General features: G+C 53.9%; 1 protein-coding gene across 3 annotated transcripts; it reads left to right on the forward strand.

The window, feature by feature from the left end:
- Positions 1-10,346: 10,346 nt before the first annotated feature.
- Positions 10,347-16,794, forward strand: S1PR1 (sphingosine-1-phosphate receptor 1). Of its 3 annotated transcripts, none has more exons than XM_075616990.1 (2): positions 10,347-10,770; positions 13,418-16,794. In XM_075616990.1, the coding sequence occupies exon 2, from the start codon at positions 13,492-13,494 to the stop codon at positions 14,599-14,601; it is 1,110 nt and encodes a 369-aa protein (XP_075473105.1). In that variant the 5' UTR covers positions 10,347-10,770; positions 13,418-13,491; the 3' UTR covers positions 14,602-16,794. The 3 variants fall into 3 exon arrangements, with proteins under 3 accessions (XP_075473105.1, XP_075473107.1, XP_075473106.1); XM_075616992.1 differs by lacking the exon at positions 10,347-10,770 and adding an exon at positions 11,879-11,969; XM_075616991.1 differs by lacking the exon at positions 10,347-10,770 and adding an exon at positions 13,114-13,254.
- Positions 16,795-21,456: the final 4,662 nt, after the last annotated feature.

Below are 21,456 nucleotides of genomic sequence, written 5' to 3' on the forward strand. Positions count from 1 at the left end.
TGTATCCGCTGCGTGTATCACTGCGGGCTGCCCGGTCTCTGTATCCGCTGCGTGTATCACTGCGGGCTGCCCGGTCTCTGTATCCGCTGCGTGTATCACTGCGGGCTGCCCGGTCTGTATCCGCTGCGTGTATCACTGCGGGCTGCCCGGTCTGTATCCGCTGCGTGTATCACTGCGGGCTGCCCGGTCTCTGTATCCGCTGCGTGTATCACTGCGGGCTGCCCGGTCTGTATCCTCTGCGTGTATTACTGCGGGCTGCCCGGTCTCTGTATCCGCTGCGTGTATTACTGCGGGCTGCCCGGTCTGTATCCGCTGCGTGTATCACTGCGGGCTGCCCGGTCTCTGTATCCGCTGCGTGTATCACTGCGGGCTGCCCGGTCTCTGTATCCGCTGCGTGTATCACTGCGGGCTGCCCGGTCTGTACCCGCTGCGTATATCACTGCGGGCTGCCCGGTCTCTGTATCCGCTGCGTATATCACTGCGGGCTGCCCGGTCTCTGTATCCGCTGCGTGTATCACTGCGGGCTGCCCGGTCTGTATCCGCTGCGTGTATCACTGCGGGCTGCCCGGTCTCTGTATCCGCTGCGTGTATCACTGCGGGCTGCCCGGTCTGTATCCGCTGCGTGTATCACTGCGGGCTGCCCGGTCTCTGTATCCGCTGCGTGTATCACTGCGGGCTGCCCGGTCTCTGTATCCGCTGCGTGTATCACTGCGGGCTGCCCGGTCTGTATCCGCTGCGTGTATCACTGCGGGCTGCCCGGTCTCTGTATCCGCTGCGTGTATCACTGCGGGCTGCCCGGTCTGTATCCGCTGCGTGTATCACTGCGGGCTGCCCGGTCTGTATCCGCTGCGTATATCACTGCGGGCTGCCCGGTCTGTATCCGCTGCGTGTATCACTGCGGGCTGCCCGGTCTGTATCCGCTGCGTGTATCACTGCGGGCTGCCCGGTCTGTATCCGCTGCGTGTATCACTGCGGGCTGCCCGGTCTGTATCCGCTGAGTGTATCACTGCGGGCTGCCCAGTCTGTATCCGCTGCGTGTATCACTGCGGGCTGCCAGGTCTCTGTATCCGCTGCGTGTATCACTGCGGGCTGCCCGGTCTGTATCCGCTGCATATATCACTGCGGGCTGCCCGGTCTGTATCCGCTGCGTGTATCACTGCGGGCTGCCCGGTCTCTGTATCCGCTGCGTGTATCACTGCGGGCTGCCCGGTCTGTATCCGCTGCGTGTATCACTGCGGGCTGCCCGGTCTGTGTCCGCTGCGTGTATCACTGCGGGCTGCCCGGTCTGTATCCGCTGCGTATATCACTGCGGGCTGCCCGGTCTGTATCCGCTGCGTGTATCACTGCGGGCTGCCCCGTCTCTGTATCCGCTGCGTGTATCACTGCGGGCTGCCCGGTCTGTATCCGCTGCGTGTATCACTGCGGGCTGCCCCGTCTCTGTATCCGCTGCGTATATCACTGCGGGCTGCCCGGTCTCTGTATCCGCTGCGTGTATCACTGCGGGCTGCCCGGTCTGTATCCGCTGCGTGTATCACTGCGGGCTGCCCGGTCTCTGTATCCGCTGCGTGTATCACTGCGGGCTGCCCGGTCTGTATCCGCTGCGTGTATCACTGCGGGCTGCCCGGTCTGTGTCCGCTGCGTGTATCACTGCGGGCTGCCCGGTCTGTATCCGCTGCGTATATCACTGCGGGCTGCCCGGTCTCTGTATCCGCTGCGTGTATCACTGCGGGCTGCCCGGTCTCTGTATCCGCTGCGTGTATCACTGCGGGCTGCCCGGTCTCTGTATCCGCTGCGTATATCACTGCGGGCTGCCCGGTCTGTATCCGCTGCGTGTATCACTGCGGGCTGCCCGGTCTCTGTATCCGCTGCGTGTATCACTGCGGGCTGCCCGGTCTCTGTATCCGCTGCGTATATCACTGCGGGCTGCCCGGTCTCTGTATCCGCTGCGTGTATCACTGCGGGCTGCCCGGTCTGTATCCGCTGCGTGTATCACTGCGGGCTGCCCGGTCTGTATCCGCTGCGTGTTTCACTGCGGGCTGCCCGGTCTCTGTATCCGCTGCGTGTATCACTGCGGGCTGCCCGGTCTGTATCCGCTGCGTGTATCACTGCGGGCTGCCCGGTCTCTGTATCCGCTGCGTGTATCACTGTGGGCTGCCCGGTCTCTGTATCCGCTGCGTGTATCACTGCGGGCTGCCCGGTCTGTATCCGCTGCGTGTATCACTGCGGGCTGCCCGGTCTGTATCCGCTGCGTATATGACTGCGGGCTGCCCGGTCTGTATCCACTGCGTATATCACTGCGGGCTGCCCGGTCTGTATCCGCTGCGTGTATCACTGCGGGCTGCCCGGTCTGTATCCGCTGCGTATATCACTGCGGGCTGCCCGGTCTGTATCCGCTGCGTGTATCACTGCGGGCTGCCCGGTCTGTATCCGCTGCGTGTATCACTGCGGGCTGCCCGGTCTGTATACGCTGCGTGTATCACTGCGGGCTGCCCGGTCTCTGTATCCGCTGCGTATATCACTGCGGGCTGCCCGGTCTGTATCCGCTGCGTGTATCACTGCGGGCTGCCCGGTCTCTGTATCCGCTGCGTGTATCACTGCGGGCTGTCCGGTCTGTACCCGCTGCGTATATCACTGCGGGCTGCCCGGTCTCTGTATCCGCTGCGTGTATCACTGCGGGCTGCCCGGTCTCTGTATCCGCTGCGTGTATCACTGCGGGCTTCCCGGTCTCTGTATCCGCTGCGTGTATCACTGCGGGCTGCCCGGTCTCTGTATCCGCTGCGTGTATCACTGCGGGCTGCCCGGTCTGTATCCGCTGCGTGTATCACTGCGGGCTGCCCGGTCTCTGTATCCGCTGCGTGTATCACTGCGGGCTGCCCGGTCTCTGTATCCGCTGCGTGTATCACTGCGGGCTGCCCGGTCTGTATCCTCTGCGTGTATCACTGCGGGCTGCCCGGTCTCTGTATCCGCTGCGTGTATCACTGCGGGCTGCCCGGTCTGTATCCGCTGCGTGTATCACTGCGTGCTGCCCGGTCTCTGTATCCGCTGCGTGTATCACTGCGGGCTGCCCGGTCTGTATCCGCTGCGTGTATCACTGCAGGCTGCCCGGTCTCTGTATCCGCTGCGTGTATCACTGCGGGCTGCCCGGTCTCTGTATCCGCTGCGTGTATCACTGCGGGCTGCCCGGTCTCTGTATCCGCTGCGTGTATCACTGCGGGCTGCCCGGTCTGTATCCGCTGCGTGTATCACTGCGGGCTGCCCGGTCTCTGTATCCGCTGCGTGTATCACTGCGGGCTGCCCGGTCTCTGTATCCGCTGCGTATATCACTGCGGGCTGCCCGGTCTGTATCCGCTGCGTGTATCACTGCGGGCTGCCCGGTCTCTGTATCCGCTGCGTGTATCACTGCGGGCTGCCCGGTCTCTGTATCCGCTGCGTATATCACTGCGGGCTGCCCGGTCTCTGTATCCGCTGCGTGTATCACTGCGGGCTGCCCGGTCTGTATCCGCTGCGTGTATCACTGCGGGCTGCCCGGTCTGTATCCGCTGCGTGTATCACTGCGGGCTGCCCGGTCTCTGTATCCGCTGCGTGTATCACTGCGGGCTGCCCGGTCTCTGTATCCGCTGCGTGTATCACTGCGGGCTGCCCGGTCTCTGTATCCGCTGCGTGTATCACTGCGGGCTGCCCGGTCTCTGTATCCGCTGCGTGTATCACTGCGGGCTGCCCGGTCTCTGTATCCGCTGCGTGTATCACTGCGGGCTGCCCGGTCTGTATCCGCTGCGTGTATCACTGCGGGCTGCCCGGTCTGTATCCACTGCGTATATCACTGCGGGCTGCCCGGTCTGTATCCGCTGCGTGTATCACTGCGGGCTGCCCGGTCTGTATCCGCTGCGTATATCACTGCGGGCTGCCCGGTCTGTATCCGCTGCGTGTATCACTGCGGGCTGCCCGGTCTGTATCCGCTGCGTGTATCACTGCGGGCTGCCCGGTCTGTATCCGCTGCGTGTATCACTGCGGGCTGCCCGGTCTCTGTATCCGCTGCGTATATCACTGCGGGCTGCCCGGTCTGTATCCGCTGCGTGTATCACTGCGGGCTGCCCGGTCTCTGTATCCGCTGCGTGTATCACTGCGGGCTGCCCGGTCTGTATCCGCTGCGTGTATCACTGCGGGCTGCCCGGTCTCTGTATCCGCTGCGTGTATCACTGCGGGCTGTCCGGTCTGTACCCGCTGCGTATATCACTGCGGGCTGCCCGGTCTCTGTATCCGCTGCGTGTATCACTGCGGGCTGCCCGGTCTCTGTATCCACTGCGTGTATCACTGCGGGCTGCCCGGTCTGTATCCGCTGCGTGTATCACTGCGGGCTGCCCGGTCTCTGTATCCGCTGCGTGTATCACTGCGGGCTGCCCGGTCTCTGTATCCGCTGCGTGTATCACTGCGGGCTGCCCGGTCTGTATCCTCTGCGTGTATCACTGCGGGCTGCCCGGTCTCTGTATCCGCTGCGTGTATCACTGCGGGCTGCCCGGTCTGTATCCGCTGCGTGTATCACTGCGGGCTGCCCGGTCTGTATCCGCTGCGTGTATCACTGCGGGCTGCCCGGTCTGTATCCGCTGCGTGTATCACTGCGGGCTGCCCGGTCTCTGTATCCGCTGCGTGTATCACTGCGGGCTGCCCGGTCTCTGTATCCGCTGCGTGTATCACTGCGGGCTGCCCGGTCTGTATCCGCTGCGTGTATCACTGCGGGCTGCCCGGTCTGTATCCGCTGCGTGTATCACTGCGGGCTGCCCGGTCTCTGTATCCGCTGCGTGTATCACTGCGGGCTGCCCGGTCTCTGTATCCGCTGCGTGTATCACTGCGGGCTGCCCGGTCTGTATCCGCTGCGTGTATCACTGCGGGCTGCCCGGTCTCTGTATCCGCTGCGTGTATCACTGCGGGCTGCCCGGTCTGTATCCGCTGCGTGTATCACTGCGGGCTGCCCGGTCTCTGTATCCGCTGCGTGTATCACTGCGGGCTGCCCGGTCTCTGTATCCGCTGCGTGTATCACTGCGGGCTGCCCGGTCTGTATCCGCTGCGTGTATCACTGCGGGCTGCCCGGTCTCTGTATCCGCTGCGTATATCACTGCGGGCTGCCCGGTCTGTATCCGCTGCGTGTATCACTGCGGGCTGCCCGGTCTCTGTATCCGCTGCGTATATCTTTGCGGGCTGCCCGGTCTCTGTATCCGCTGCGTGTATCACTGCGGGCTGCCCGGTCTGTATCCGCTGCGTGTATCACTGCGGGCTGCCCGGTCTGTATCCGCTGCGTGTATCACTGCGGGCTGCCCGGTCTGTATCCACTGCGTGTATCACTGCGGGCTGCCCGGTCTCTGTATCCGCTGCGTATATCACTGCGGGCTGCCCGGTCTGTATCCGCTGCGTGTATCACTGCGGGCTGCCCGGTCTCTGTATCCGCTGCGTGTATCACTGCGGGCTGTCCGGTCTGTATCCGCTGCGTATATCACTGCGGGCTGCCCGGTCTCTGTATCCGCTGCGTGTATCACTGCGGGCTGCCCGGTCTGTATCCGCTGCGTGTATCACTGCGGGCTGCCCGGTCTCTGTATCCGCTGCGTGTATCACTGCGGGCTGCCCGGTCTCTGTATCCGCTGCGTGTATCACTGCGGGCTGCCCGGTCTGTATCCGCTGCGTGTATTACTGCGGGCTGCCCGGTCTGTATCCGCTGCGTATATCACTGCGGGCTGCCCGGTCTGTATCCGCTGCATGTATCACTGCGGGCTGCCCGGTCTGTATCCACTGCGTATATCACTGCGGGCTGCCCGGTCTGTATCCGCTGCGTGTATCACTGCGGGCTGCCCGGTCTGTATCCGCTGCGTGTATCACTGCGGGCTGCCCGGTCTCTGTATCCGCTGCGTATATCACTGCGGGCTGCCCGGTCTGTATCCGCTGCGTGTATCACTGCGGGCTGCCCGGTCTGTATCCGCTGCGTGTATCACTGCGGGCTGCCCGGTCTCTGTATCCGCTGCGTGTATCACTGCGGGCTGCCCGGTCTCTGTATCCGCTGCGTGTATCACTGCGGGCTGCCCGGTCTCTGTATCCGCTGCGTGTATCACTGCGGGCTGCCCGGTCTCTGTATCCGCTGCGTGTATCACTGCGGGCTGCCCGGTCTGTATCCGCTGCGTGTATCACTGTGGGCTGCCCGGTCTCTGTATCCGCTGCGTATATCACTGCGGGCTGCCCGGTCTCTGTATCCGCTGCGTGTATCACTGCGGGCTGCCCGGTCTGTATCCGCTGCGTGTATCACTGCGGGCTGCCCGGTCTGTATCCGCTGCGTGTATCACTGCGGGCTGCCCGGTCTGTATCCGCTGCGTGTATCACTGCGGGCTGCCCGGTCTCTGTATCCGCTGCGTGTATCACTGCGGGCTGCCCGGTCTGTATCCGCTGCGTGTATCACTGCGGGCTGCCCGGTCTCTGTATCCGCTGCGTGTATCACTGCGGGCTGCCCGGTCTGTATCCGCTGCGTGTATCACTGCGGGCTGCCCGGTCTGTGTACCCGCTGCGTGTATCACTGCGGGCTGCCCGGTCTCTGTACCCGCTGCGTGTATCACTGCGGGCTGCCCGGTCTCTGTATCCGCTGCGTGTATCACTGCGGGCTGCCCGGTCTGTATCCGCTGCGTGTATCACTGCGGGCTGTCCGGTCTGTACCCGCTGCGTGTATCACTGCGGGCTGCCCGGTCTCTGTATCCGCTGCGTGTATCACTGCGGGCTGCCCGGTCTCTGTACCCGCTGCGTGTATCACTGCGGGCTGCCCGGTCTCTGTATCCGCTGCGTGTATCACTGCGGGCTGCCCGGTCTCTGTATCCGCTGCGTGTATCACTGCGGGCTGCCAGGTCTGTGTATCCGCTGCGTGTATCACTGCGGGCTGCCCGGTCTGTATCCGCTGCGTGTATCACTGCGGGCTGCCCGGTCTGTGTCCGCTGCGTGTATCACTGCGGGCTGCCCGGTCTGTATCCGCTGCGTGTATCACTGCGGGCTGCCCGGTCTCTGTATCCGCTGCGTGTATCACTGCGGGCTGCACGGTCTGTGTCCGCTGCGTGTATCACTGCGGGCTGCCCGGTCTGTATCCGCTGCGTGTATCACTGCGGGCTGCCCGGTCTCTGTATCCGCTGCGTGTATCACTGCGGGCTGCCCGGTCTGTATCCGCTGCGTGTATCACTGCGGGCTGCCCGGTCTGTATCCGCTGCGTATATCACTGCGGGCTGCCCGGTCTGTATCCGCTGCGTGTATCACTGCGGGCTGCCCGGTCTGTATCCGCTGCGTGTATCACTGCGGGCTGCCCGGTCTGTATCCGCTGCGTGTATCACTGCGGGCTGCCCGGTCTGTATCCGCTGCGTGTATCACTGCGGGCTGCCCGGTCTCTGTATCCGCTGCGTGTATCACTGCGGGCTGCCCGGTCTCTGTATCCGCTGCGTGTATCACTGCGGGCTGCCCGGTCTGTATCCGCTGCGTGTATCACTGCGGGCTGCCCGGTCTCTGTATCCGCTGCGTGTATCACTGCGGGCTGCCCGGTCTCTGTATCCGCTGCGTGTATCACTGCGGGCTGCCCGGTCTCTGTATCCGCTGCGTGTATCACTGCGGGCTGCCCGGTCTCTGTATCCGCTGCGTGTATCACTGCGGGCTGCCCGGTCTCTGTATCCGCTGCGTGTATCACTGCGGGCTGCCTGGTCTGTATCCTCTGCGTGTATTACTGCGGGCTGCCCGGTCTCTGTATCCGCTGCGTGTATCACTGCGGGCTGCTCGGTCTGTATCCTCTGCGTGTATTACTGCGGGCTGCCCGGTCTCTGTATCCGCTGCGTGTATCACTGCGGGCTGCCCGGTCTCTGTATCCGCTGCGTGTATCACTGCGGGCTGCCCGGTCTGTATCCGCTGCGTATATCACTGCGGGCTGCCCGGTCTCTGTATCCGCTGCGTGTATCACTGCGGGCTGCCCGGTCTGTATCCGCTGCGTGTATCACTGCGGGCTGCCCGGTCTCTGTATCCGCTGCGTGTATCACTGCGGGCTGCCCGGTCTCTGTATCCGCTGCGTGTATCACTGCAGGCTGCCCGGTCTCTGTATCCGCTGCGTGTATCACTGCGGGCTGCCGATTCATTTATCTGCATACCACCATTGAGTAAAATTACATCTTCTCACGTTATTACCTTTATACCTGTCTGACAATCAGGACAGGCTATTAGTTAGCTTTCCCCCTACACCAGTGTATACCTAATTACCACCATAAGGGAATACTGCATATCAGATCCCTGGGAACATTTTGATCTAATAAACCTCATACGTTTCCCTAACTTTACCAACCCGTAGTATCCTATATACTCATCAGTAGGGTTTATATATATGTGTGTCAATTGATGTATTTTAACACCCATTATTTTAATCAGTAAAGCATTAAAGATTATTTTTAATATATTTATCACTCCACATTTAGGGGATATTGAGTGCTTTCAGTGGGTTCTTGTCCTTTCTATATTTACCTTATACGCAGAGCAGCCTGTGTATCTGTATTATACGCAGAGCAGCCTGTGTATCTGTATTATACGCAGAGCAGCCTGTGTATCTGTATTATACGCAGAGCAGCCTGTGTATCTGTATTATACGCAGAGCAGCGTGTGAATCTGTATTATACGCAGAGCAGCGTGTGTATCTGTATTATACGCAGAGCAGCCTGTGTATCTATAATACGCAGAACAGCCTGTGTATCTGTATTATACACAGAGCCGCGCGTGTATCTGTATTATACGCAGAGCAGTGTGTGCATCTGTATTATACGCAGAGCAGTGTGTGCATCTGTATTATACGCAAAGCAGCGTGTATCTGTTTTATACGCAGAGCAGCGTGTGTATCTGTATTATACGCAGAGCAGCGTGTGTATCTGTATTATACGCAGAGCAGCCGGTGTATCTGTATTATACACAGAGCAGCGCGTGTATCTGTATTATACGCAGAGCAGCCTATGTATCTGTATTATACGCAGAGCAGCCTGTGTATCTGTATTATACGCAGAGCAGCGCGTGTATCTGTATTATACGCAAAGCAGCCTGTGTATCTGTATTATACGCAGAGCAGCGTGTGTGTATGTATTATACGCAGAGAAGCGCGTGTATCTGTATTATTTGCAGAGCAGTGTGTGTATCTGTATTATACGCAGAGCAACGTGTCTATCTGTATTATACACAGAGCAGTGTTTCTGTATTATACACAGAGCAGCATGTGTACCTGCATTCTACGCAGAGCAGGGTGTATCTGTATTATACGCAGAGCAGTGTGTGTATCTGTATTATACGCAGAGCAGTGTGTGCATCTGTATTATACGCAGAGCAGTGTGTACATCTGTATTCTACGCAGAGCAGTGTGTGCATTTGTATTATACGCAAAGCAGCGTGTATCTGTATTATACGCAGAGCAGCATGTGTATCTGTATTATACGCAGAGCAGCGTGTGTATCAGTATTATACGCAGAGCAGCGTGTATCTGTATTATACGCTGAGCAGCTTGTGTATCTGTATTATACACAGAGCAGCTTGTGTATCTGTATTATACACAGAGCAGTGTGTGTATCTGTATTATATGCAGAGCAGCCTGTGTATCTGTATTATACGCAGAGCAGCGTGTGTATCTGTATTATACGCAGAGCAGCGTGTGTATCTGTATTATACACAGAGCAGTGTGTGTATCTGTATTATATGCAGAGCAGCGTGTGTATCTGTATTATACATAGAGCAGCTTGTGTATCTGTATTATACACAGAGCAGTGTGTGTATCTGTATTATACGCAGAGCAGCGTGTGTATCTGTATTATACGCAGAGCAGCGTGTGTATCTGTATTATACGCAGAGCAGTGTGTGTATCTGTATTATATGCAGAGCAGCGCATGTATCTGTATTATACACAGAGCAGCGTGTGTATCTGTATTATATGCAGAGCAGCGCGTGTATCTGTATTATACACAGAGCAGCGTGTGTATCTGTATTATATGCAGAGCAGTGTGTGTATCTGTATTATATGCAGAGCAGCGCATGTATCTGTATTATACACAGAGCAGCGTGTGTATCTGTATTATATGCAGAGCAGCGCATGTATCTGTATTATACACAGAGCAGCGTGTGTATCTGTATTATACGCAGAGCAGTGTGTGTATCTGTATTATATGCAGAGCAGCGCATGTATCTGTATTATACACAGAGCAGCGTGTGAGAATACTGGGAATACTTTGTAACAGTCACACACAATACAAATATAACACACAGTCCCGAAGTTTCCTGTCGGTTGCTCTGTGTATTGCACACTCTGTGTATAGCACAGTGGGAGGAGAGAGGGCTGTACAGGCATGCACTGGAAGTCTACTGACAGAGCGCAGTGTTAGGGATAAAGTCGCAGCATAGCAGCGAGGTACAGTAGTACCAGGGATCGTCACCTGCTGCTCAGCCATCCTGAGGACCAAGCAGTGTCACAGCGGGACGTGTTCTACGCAGAGCAGCGTGTGGATCTGTGTTATACGCAGAGCAGCGTGTGGATCTGTGTTATACGCAGAGCAGCGTGTGGATCTGTGTTATACGCAGAGCAGCGTGTGGATCTGTGTTATACGCAGAGCAGCGTGTGGATTTGGGAGCAGTTATAACATCGGGAAGAAAACACAGCGTTTAGAATTGGCAAAAGTTTTCCAGAGACGGGACGTTTAGCACACGGACCCCCCGAGAAAAAGCACCTCCTTCCAGGGCAGGCGTCCGAACAAGGTAAGAGAGATTAGCACATTGACCAGCTGCCCGGGAAGGGGTTCGTGGCAATGCAGGAATTATATAGTGTATGTATATATATATATATATAGGAATTGGCTGCACACTCAGTATTATGGATCCTACAGAGCGTGTCTGTGTTATATAGAAAAAATATCCAATTTAAAGAACAGACCAGAATGGGTTAATTATCTGCACCAGACCAAATAGATGTAAAATAGTGTTTATTGCCCAATAACGCACAGGAGCCCAGTGGGCAATAAACACTCTATTTTTACATTCATTTTGTCTGGTGCAGATAATTACACCATTCTGGTCTGTTCTTTAAAAAAAAATGTATATATATACTATACATCTGCATTTACCATGACCCCCTGCAGACGCACTGACCAGAACACCCTCCTACTGTCTCTGTACGTTCTTGCTACTTACCACTTAGACTGTAAGCTCTGCGGGGCAGGGATGCCTTTTACTAATGTGACTTTTATGCCTGAAGCACTTATTCCCATTATGTGTTATTTGTATTATTTGTTATTTATATTATTACATCACGTGTATTACTGCTGGGAAGCGCTATGTACATGAAGTGTGCTGTTTAAAGATACATATCCACATGCATGCATATACATTTATACACATACTGTACATACAGACACACACACGCTCTGTACACATCAGATATCAGTGCATATAACCAGCACCTTTCCATTTTCTCTTTCAAACAGTTTTCACTAACCATACGCACACAGGCACGCATATACACGCACACACGCACACACACGCATATACACATGCACACACACACATATACACATAAGCATACACATGTATGTATATATACACGCATACACACGTATGCATACACACACATATGATACACACATATGCATACACACACGCATATACACATACACATACATACACACACATGCATACACACATGCATACACACACATGCATATAAACACACGCACACACGCATACACACACACATACATACACACACATGCATACACACACGCACACATCTGCATACACACACATGCATATAAACACACGCACACACGCATACACACACACATGCAAACACACACACGCGCATATACACACACGCACATACTGTACACACCCAGACGGAAACTTTCCCAGCTTCCCTCTGTGTTGGGAGTGAAACGTACAGGCGATGATCCCCCTTTGAGGTTAGATATTGCTGCATTAAAATCTGGCGTTCCGAACAAACGGGAACGCAGGGATATTCGCGCTCGAATTCTGCGTGGGAAGAACGGACGCGATTCCTCCCGTGTACATAACCCACGCACAGTCTAACCTCCTCAGCATCGGCGCTAATCAGCCCCGGGGGAGACAACGCACTTTGTCCTACCAGGTTATCTAATCGGATTTCTCACCCTATGGCGGGAAATGATTTAACCCCTCAAATGCCCGAGGCTACCAATGCAATGCCTTTCTCATCACCAAAGGGTTAATACTATATATATATATAGTCATGGTAAGTGGCAGTATTTAATTTAATGGCGGTAGCCTAATATCACCAGGTATCGAAGTTTAATGAGTAGTGTGTGAATAAGTAATGATCGTTCGCATGCACCTCGGTAGATAGGTATCCCCAGCATATCGCCGCGCTAACAATTCTGCCAGTGCTGATTTAACACTTCAGCCTTTAACCTCTTAACCCTCCAGGGTCGTGCAACTCACTGACGTATTCCCCACCTTCCATTAAGTTTCCCCCCGGTAGTTATGGAGTACGAAAAAACATCGTCGGTCTTTAGACCAGGGGCCCTCAACTCCAGTCCTCAAGCGCCCGTCCAACAGGTCAGGTTTTCAGGATATGTTAGCTTCAGCACAGGTGGCTCAATCAGTGGCTCAGTCAAAGTCTGAACCACTGATTGAGTCACCCGTGCTGAAGCAGGGAGTTATTGAACTACCTGTGCAGAAGCTGGGACTGATTGAGCCACCTGTGCTGACGCAGGGACTGATTGAGCCACTTTTGCTGGAGCTGGGACTGATTGAGTCACCTGTGCTGAAGCAGGGACTGATTGTGTCAATTTTGCCGAAGCTGGGACTGATTGAGTCACCTGTGCTGAAACAGGGATATCCTTAAAACCTGACCTGTTGGGGGGGTTTCGTGAGGAGGTGAGCCCCCTGCATTAGAGGATATTGACACATTACCGTAATATAAGATATCTTGTTTTGATTCCTTTTTTTGGCACCTGGTACAATCTGGCTCATTTCCTCTGTTCCGGCTACAACATTAGCCAAGTATGTGTGTTACAGCTGAGAAAGTCCTTGCGCAAAAGGTGGATCTTACACCATATAGCAAAGGCTTTCCGGGCAGTACGGTGCATGTGCGGATTTCATTGCTGCAGCCGCTACACAACTGGAGGTTAGGCAGGGTCACTGAAACCCCTCGCCCGAGACTGGGAGGGAGAGGGAGGACGTGGATAGGCAAAGGACACGGACACTAAAGTAAGCAGTGCAACCCAAAGACCTTCCCTTAAAAGATAGTTATAACTGGAAAATATCAAGACAGATAGGTGATTTAGGTTGCACATATTACAGAAGTAAGGACTGAAAGAAAGATACTGTATGTTGTACTAATACATGTGCAATTCTTGCATCCCTTTTGCAGGGACAGCGACAGCGTTTCAACTTCAGAAGCACCAGAGCTCCCTCTAGAGCCTTTCCGGAGGTACTGAAGCAGCCATGACCCCGACTAGAAGCGATTACAATAATCAAGACATCATCATCACCCATTACAACTACACGGGGAAGCTGAAGACTGGCTCAAGCAGTGATATCAAGCTCACGTCCATCCTCTTCATCATCATCTGCTGCTTCATCATCCTGGAGAATGTTCTGGTGCTTCTCACCATCTGGAGGACCAAGAAGTTCCACCGGCCCATGTACTATTTCATCGGCAACCTGGCTCTCTCCGATTTATTGGCTGGAGCCGCCTACACCACCAACATTCTCCTGTCCGGACACAACACGTACTATCTGACCCCGGCCCAGTGGCTGGTCCGGGAGGGGAGTATGTTTGTGGCTCTCTCCGCCTCTGTCTTCAGCCTCCTGGCTATCGCTACTGAGCGCTACATTACGATGCTGAAAATGAAGTTGCACAATGGGAGCAGCAGTTCCAGGTCATTCCTTCTGATCAGTGGTTGTTGGGGTTTGTCTCTGTTCCTCGGAGGTCTCCCTATTATGGGCTGGAACTGTATCCAGAAACTGCACCACTGCTCCACGGTGCTGCCCTTGTACCACAAGCATTACATCCTCTTCTGCACCACCATTTTTAGCATCCTACTGATGGCAATTGTGGCGCTGTATGCCAGGATTTATTTCCTGGTGAGGACACGCAGTAGGCGCCTGACCTTCAGGAAGAACTTTGCGAAGACCAGCAGGAGCTCCGAGAAGTCCATGGCGCTACTCAAAACGGTAATCATTGTCCTTAGCGCCTTCATCCTCTGCTGGTCTCCGCTCTTCATCCTCCTCTTGCTTGACGTTGGGTGTAAGGTCAAGACATGCCCTGTCCTGTTCAAAGCAGAGTACTTCTTGGCTCTGGCCGTCCTCAACTCGGCCACCAACCCTGTCATCTACACCTTGACCAACAGGGAGATGAGACGGGCCTTCCTAAAGATGGCATGCTGCTGTGAATGCCCCATCCTGCAACAGGGGACCAAGGTCAAGAAGCCGATCATCACAGGGATGGAGTTTAGCAGGAGTAAATCGGACAACTCTTCACATCCGCAAAAGGAGGAGGGGGAGTACCCAGGGACCCTCATGTCTTCTGGCAACATGACCTCCTCCTCCTAGAACTGGGGAGCTGTTAACTGGGATTAGATCAGATCCGTTGCAATCGTGCAAGCAGATTAAGGGAAGCGTGTCTCCTGATAACCTGCTTAATGTCAGGGATGCCGTGAGCCCGGAAAGGTAGCATTAGTTCTGAGTGGAGATGCAAAGCACTTGGGTGGATAGAGTGTGAGAAGCCCTATGTATGGAACTGAACAGACTTGCGTGCTGCACAAACCCCAACCATGGGCTGTTATTCTGCTCATGGAGTGGATAGGTGGGCTGGGGAAAGCAGACTTGGAATGATGTGGATATATATATTTTTTAAACTTAGATGCATCAATGTGTTGCTTTGATCCTGTGGATTTACAGCCCTCGGGACTGAATGAGGAGAGATGCGTTTCTTTGATGTCACACAGCACTTACAAAAGCTTCTAGCACTCAACAGAACATCATCTTGGAATTGTGAGCTCTCCAGCACTGGAGTCATTAACCCAGCTTGTCACCATTAGCTAGTTTAAGTTGCTCACATAGTGGGGTCACTTTTACGGACCTAGATGTTGGTATCCTCCTGACCCCAAAATCATAGGGGTTCTAACTTCTAAATGTATTTCTTACAAGAACTCATTGGGTGTTAATTATTAACCTGGGATAGTGCCCCAACTGAAGTCAGCGGGAGCTTCCGTGAGATACTGTAGCCACCCAATCGGCACTATTACAGTTGAATAAATAACCACCGTTGAGCTCCCGTGAGATAAAGGGATTTGACTGAGACCACACGCACTGAAAGTGTCCCAATTGGGGACTGAACCTTCGGAACCGACACCCTAACTGCTACACTACCGAACCCAGAGGTGTTGAAGGTTGTGAATACCAGCATGCTGCCCCTGAAGCAGTCTCCTAGCGCTGGAGAAGAGATCAGCTGTATCCAAATGAGTGGGACTAAAATCTTCTCCAGCCCAGGGAAGGCGTCTTCACAGTGTAATGGGGCCAAAATTGCCAACCTCTGAATGTATATCTCCCGGCTTCAAAACGGGGGCAAAGCCAGTGCAAAAACAGCACCAGATTTTTCAAAGAAAATGAATCCTGTGAAAAGCAGGTGGGCGTCGGTGTTAAATCTGGTGCTCTTCTGGTTTTTGCCCCAGTTTTACAGTCGGGAGATTTTATTACATACACCTCTTCTCATCCTAATAATCAGATTTCTTGGACTAGAGGACAACTATTTCTGTTGTTAGCCAACAATTTGTGGAAGAAGTTGGTGTGGCTTCTAGTGGGAAAGAACCAAGATTCATCTGACCCCAGATTATTTTGGTGTCCCAGATTTACTAAGCAGCTTCTTGCACCCTGTTCTAGTGAATAGGCCGATTGATGGAATAGGGCTGCCTAGTAAACGTGAGCGAGTATGTTTGGACAGTACTATTATACATCTACAAACTATGTCTATGAATAACTGTCCATTAAAAGGATCAGCCACCTGGGGAGGGGGGGAAGGAAGAGAGAGAGATCCAGTAGTGTCTCCAGTTGGATATATATCCCCTCAAATGTCCCTCCGAATAAATTAAGGAGACATGTCTGGGCAAAAGTATAATGTGATTCTGCTGGTTCGATCACACTGCTAGAGCTGCGGCTTAGAAAAGTAATAGTTGTGGGTTCTAGTCATGTTGGGTCTGACACCATTCCAGTTATTAGGTTGGTGCCTTAGGCTTATCAAATCTATATAGTTGGCATGGAAATCTCTCTCTCACCTGTGGGCACAGATATAGGGGGTCTAGTGCCTTTTTTTTGCTGACTTTTGACCCGGGACAGGGCCTGGGGTAAAAAATTGCCACGGCCTGTATAACGCCCATTAATCTTTCAGTGGCACTGCTGCTATCAGTAACGCCTGGCATACTGCCACCTTAAACTGTGTGACTGTAATGGTTACAAATAAGGGGTTTAAATAAACCCAGAGAGGCCGCGGTAAGCTGTCTCTCTGATGTAACAAAGCTGTGTTGTTCTAAACGCAAACCTAGTGTTCACAGATGGTTATTAAATGAGCCATTTGCGAAACACATAAACTGTTTTATTTGATACCTTAGTAGTATTATTGTGTCGATCAGTGCAATTAAACAGATATTTTCGTGTTTTGTTTTTACATAGTATTTAAAATGTTCCTGACTTTTATTTGTTGTTTGCACATAGCAGTATTGTATTATAAACCTTTAATAAAACTGATTTTTTTTTAGTAAGTAAATCTTTGTCGCGATGCGTCCGCACTGGAATAAATGTGCTGTGCTTGAGGAATTTCCCCCAAACTGAAGCGTGTGACACGTGACTTAGTGAACATGGCAGGTACCGGCAAAATCCGTTCCCTGGAATTCTCCGGGCTTTTCCTTCAAAATCCATTTCCGCGGGGTAAAATCCGTCTGCGGATTGGATATTAAACAATCTGAGCTCATTAATCCGAATCCCATATTTGATGTTTAAGAAGCCGCCCTCAGATTCCGTATTAAATCAAAAACCGCACTCAGATTGTTTAAAAATCTGCACTCTCTCTCCCCTCTCTCTCTTCTTCTTTCTCCTCTCTCTTTCTCTATCTACCTCTCTCTCTCTCCCCCTTTCTCTTTGTCATGGAACAAGAATCACATTCCTGCCCGACCCCCCTTCTGCTTGTCAGCTCCTTAAGTTCAGCTGCAGGCATTGGTTCCACATACACACACTGTGCCTGTGTAACATGCAACAATGTTGCATTTCTTGCCTCTGAGCACGTAATCAGTGAACTGCTACTGCAGCTTCTCCAGTCCTCCCAGTTAATGGACTTTCCCATGTTCTCCCCTGTCTTTTGCTGACAGTTAGTGCAGTCCCACTCAACCTTTAGTGTGACCCCTGCCCCTCACTTCCTTTTCCACCCTAGATCACAGTGAGTACAGACCTGTCTGCATCCACCCCTGGTAAGGCCTTTCTCTCTTACCATAGTCTAACCCCATAGAAGCATCCCACATAGAGAAGCACTCTCTGCCTACACTACACCTACAAGTTCCTGTGTTTTCTACTCCAGCAATAAAATTAAGAAAGACATTAAGGACTTGTCATGCTTTGGAAGAGGGAGGACATGAGTTGAGCTTACTGGAATCATTCATACATCATTCGTGACCCTGGTTCCAGGAAACTCTTCTTTTCCTATCTTTCTCTCACCCTCCTTCCCTCCCTCTCTCTCCCTCCTTCTCTCACTCTCTCCTTTCTCTTTCTCCCCCCCTTTTCCCTCCTCTATCCCTCCCTCTCTCTCCCTCTCCCCCTTTTCTCTCCTCTTTTCCTATCCCTCTCTCCCCCTCCCCCCTCTCCCTCTCTTTCTCCCCCCTCTCTCCCCCTCTCCCTCCCTCCCTCCCTCCCTCTCATTCTATCCCTCCCTCTCTCTCCTTTCTTTCTCACCCCCTTTCTCTCCTCTTTTCCTGTCTCTCACCCTCTCTTCTTCTCTCCCTCCTTTTTTCTCTCCCTCTATCTCTCTTCTCTCTCTCCCCTCTCTTCTTACTTCTCTTTCTTTCTCTCCTCTTTTCTTCTCTCTCTCTCCCCCCAACTCTCTCTCTCTCCTCTCTCTCTCTCTCTCCCTACCTCCCTCTCCTTCTCTCTCCCTCCCTCCCTCCCTCTCCTCTCTTTCTCACCCCTTATCCTTCTCTCTCTATCCCTCTCCTCTCTCTCCCTCACTCACCTTCTCTCCCTCCCTCCCTCCCTCTTTCCCTCTCCTTCTCCCCTTCTCTCTCTCTCCCTCTCCTCCCCTTCTCTCTCTCCCTCTCCTTCTCTCTCTCTCCCTCCTTCTCTCTCTCTCTCTCTCTCTCTCTCTCTCTCTCTCTCTCTCTCTCTCTCTCTCTCTCTCTCTCTCTCTCTCTCTCTCTCCTCCTTCTCTCTGTCTCCCTCCCTCTCCTTCTCTCTCTCCCTCCCTCTCCTTCTCTCTCCCTCCCTCTCCTTCTCTCTCCCTCCCTCCATCTCCTTCTCTCTCCCTCCCTCTCCTCTCTCCCTCCCTCCATCTCCTTCTCTCTCCCTCCCTCTCCTCTCTCCCACCACCTCCTTCTCTCTCCCTCCCTCTCATTCTCTACCTCCATCCCCTTCTCTCTCTCCCTCCCTCCCTCTCCTTCTCTCTCTCTCCCTCCCTCTCCTTCTCTCTCCCTCCCTCCCTCTCCTTCTCCCTCCCTCTCCTTCTCTCTCCCTCGCCTTCTCTCTCTCCCTCTCCTTCTCTCTCTCCCTCTTTCTCTCTCTTTCCCTCCCTCTCTCTCCCCCGCTCTATCCCCCTCTCTCCTCTCTCTCTCTACCTCCCTCTCCTCTCTCCCTCCCTCCCTTCGTCCCTCTCCTCTCTTTCTCACTCCTTATCCTTCTCTCTCTATCCCTCCCTCTCCTCTCTCTCTCCCTCCCTCTCCTTCTCACCTTCTCTCCTTCCCTCTTTCCCTCTCCCCTTCTCTCTCCCTCCCTCTCCTTCTCTTTCTCCCTCCCTCTCCCTTTCTCTCTCCCTCTCCTTCTCTCTCTCCCTCTTTCTCTCTCTCTCTCTCTTCCTCTCACTCTCTCCCTCTCCTTCTCTCGCTCCCTCTCTCTCTCTCTCTCTCTCTCTCTCTTTCCCTCCCTCTCCTCTCCCTCCCTCTCTCCCCCCTCTCGCTCTCTCTCTCTCTCTCCCCCTCTCCTCTCTCTTTCCCTCCCTCTCATTCGTTCTCCCTCCCTCTCCTTTTCTCTCCCTCTCCTTCTCTCCCTCCCTCTCCTTCCCTCTCCTTCTCTCCCTCCCTCCCTCCCTCTCCTTCTCTGTCCCTCCCTCCCTCTCCTTCTCTCTCCCTCCCTCTTCTTCTCTCCCTCCCCTTCTCTCTCCCTCTCCCTCCCTCCAGCTCCTTCCCCCTTCCTCCCCTTCTCTCTCCCTCCATCTCCTTCTCTCTCTCCATCCATATCTTTCTCCCTCCCTCCTCCCTCCTCTCTCTCTCCCCGCCTCTCTCCCCCCTCTCTCTCTCTCTCATTCTCTCCCTCCCTCTCCTTCTCTCTCTATCCCTCCCTCCCTTTTCTTCTCTCTTCCTCCCTCTCCTTCTCTCTCCCTCCCTCTCCTTCTCCCTCCCTCCCCTTCTCTCTCCCTCCCTCCTTCTCTCTCTCTCCATCCCTCTCCTTCTCTCTCCCTCCCTCTTCTCCCCCTTCCTCTCCTTCTCTCCCTCCCTCCATCTCCTCTCTCTCTAGCTCCCTCCCTCTCCCTCTCGCCCTCCTTCTCCCTCCTTCTCTCCCTCTCCTTCTCTCTCTCTCCCTCCCCTTCTCCCTCCCTCTCCTTCTCTCCCTCTCTCTCCCTCCCTCTCCTTCTCTCTCTCTCCATCCTTCTCCTTCTCTCTCCCTCCCTCTTCTCCCCCTCCCTCCCACTTCTCCCCTCGCTCTCCTTCTCTCCCTCTCCTCTCTCTCTCTAGCTCCCTCCCTCTCCCTCGCCCTCCTTCTCCCTTCCTCCCTCTCTCTCCCTCCCTCCCTCCCTCTCGCCCTCCTTCCCTCTCTCCCTCTCTCTCTCTCCCTCCCTCCCTCTTCTCCCCCTCCCTCTCCCCCTCCCTCTCCCCCTCCCTCTCCTTCTCTCTCTCCCTCCCTCTCCTTCTCTCCCTCCCTCGCCTCTCTCTCTAGCTCCCTCCCTCTCCCTCTCGCCCTCCTTCTCTCTCTCTCTCTCCTCTCTCTCTCCATCCCTCTCCTTCTCTCTCCCTCCCTCTCCTCTTTCTCTAGCTCCCTCCCTCTCCCTCTCGCCCTACTTCTCCCTTCCTCCCTCTCGCCCTCCTTCTCCCTCCCTCCCTCTCTCTCTCCCTCACGCCCTCCTTCTCCCTCCCTCCCTCTCCTTCTCTCCCTCCCTCTCCTTCTCTCTCTCTCCCTCCCTCTTCTCCCCCTCCCTCTTCTCCCCCTCCCTCCCTCCCTCCCTCTCTATCTCCTTCTCTCCCTCTCCTTCTCTCCCTCTCCTTCTCTCTCTCTCCCTCCCTCTCCCTCTCTCCCTCCCTCTCGCCCTCCTTCTCTCTCTCTCTCGCTCGCTCTTCGCTCTTTCGCCCCTCGGATGTAATCTGAGTGCAGATTAATAACAGTGGGATTATTAATTCGCCATGTGGATTGCCGGTGATAGAAGAAAACATCTGAAATGGTGGATCGCCCTTTTCGAGACTGATCCATGGAAATCCGTGGACCAAAGGAACCGGTCTGATCCGAGATTGATCCAAATCCGCCAGAACATTTTGCCATCTGTAATATAAAGGGTTAATATGTGCAGTTTAGAGGGGGAAAGGGGAGGGGGACATGAGAGAAATTCGCATATATAAAGGGTTAATATGTGCAGCAATATGTGCAGCTAAGAGGGGAGAAGAGGGGGGGATATGAGAGAAACTGTCACATATATAAAGGGTTAATATGTACAGTACAGCGTAGACGGGAGAGGGATATGAGAGAAACGGTCACATATATAAAGGGTTAATATGTAACAGCGTAGAGGGGAGAAGGGAGAGGGGGATATGAGAGAAACGGTCACATATATAAAGGGTTAATATGTGCAGCTTAGAGGGGAGAAGGGAGAGGGGATATGAGGGAAACTGTCACATATATAAAGGGTTAATATGTGCAGCTTAGAGGAGGAGAAGGGGATATGAGAGAAACTGTCACATATATAAAGGGTTAATATGTGCAGCTTAGAGGAGAGAAGGGGATATGAGAGAAACTGTCACATATATAAAGGGTTTCAACAAAGTACAGGAGGGAAGCATGTTTCAGAGAGAGAAGAGCTGGAATAAGATTTCATTCTCTGACGCTGGGGACTGGGGGGCGCAGGGGAAAAAATGGTGAGGAACTTCTTCACGGAATAGGTGCTGTATTCATGGAATAGCCCCCCAGCGGAGGTGGTAATACAGGAAGGGATAGACATAAAGCAGCATC

The sequence above is a fragment of the Ascaphus truei genome, chromosome 10 (genome assembly GCF_040206685.1).
Source record: "Ascaphus truei isolate aAscTru1 chromosome 10, aAscTru1.hap1, whole genome shotgun sequence".
Lineage (NCBI taxonomy): Eukaryota > Metazoa > Chordata > Amphibia > Anura > Ascaphidae > Ascaphus > Ascaphus truei.

Bases quoted from the DNA above. Each gene is read 5' to 3' on its own strand.
- S1PR1 (XM_075616990.1), top strand. From the start codon at position 13,492: ATGACCCCGACTAGAAGCGATTACAATAATCAAGACATCATCATCACC.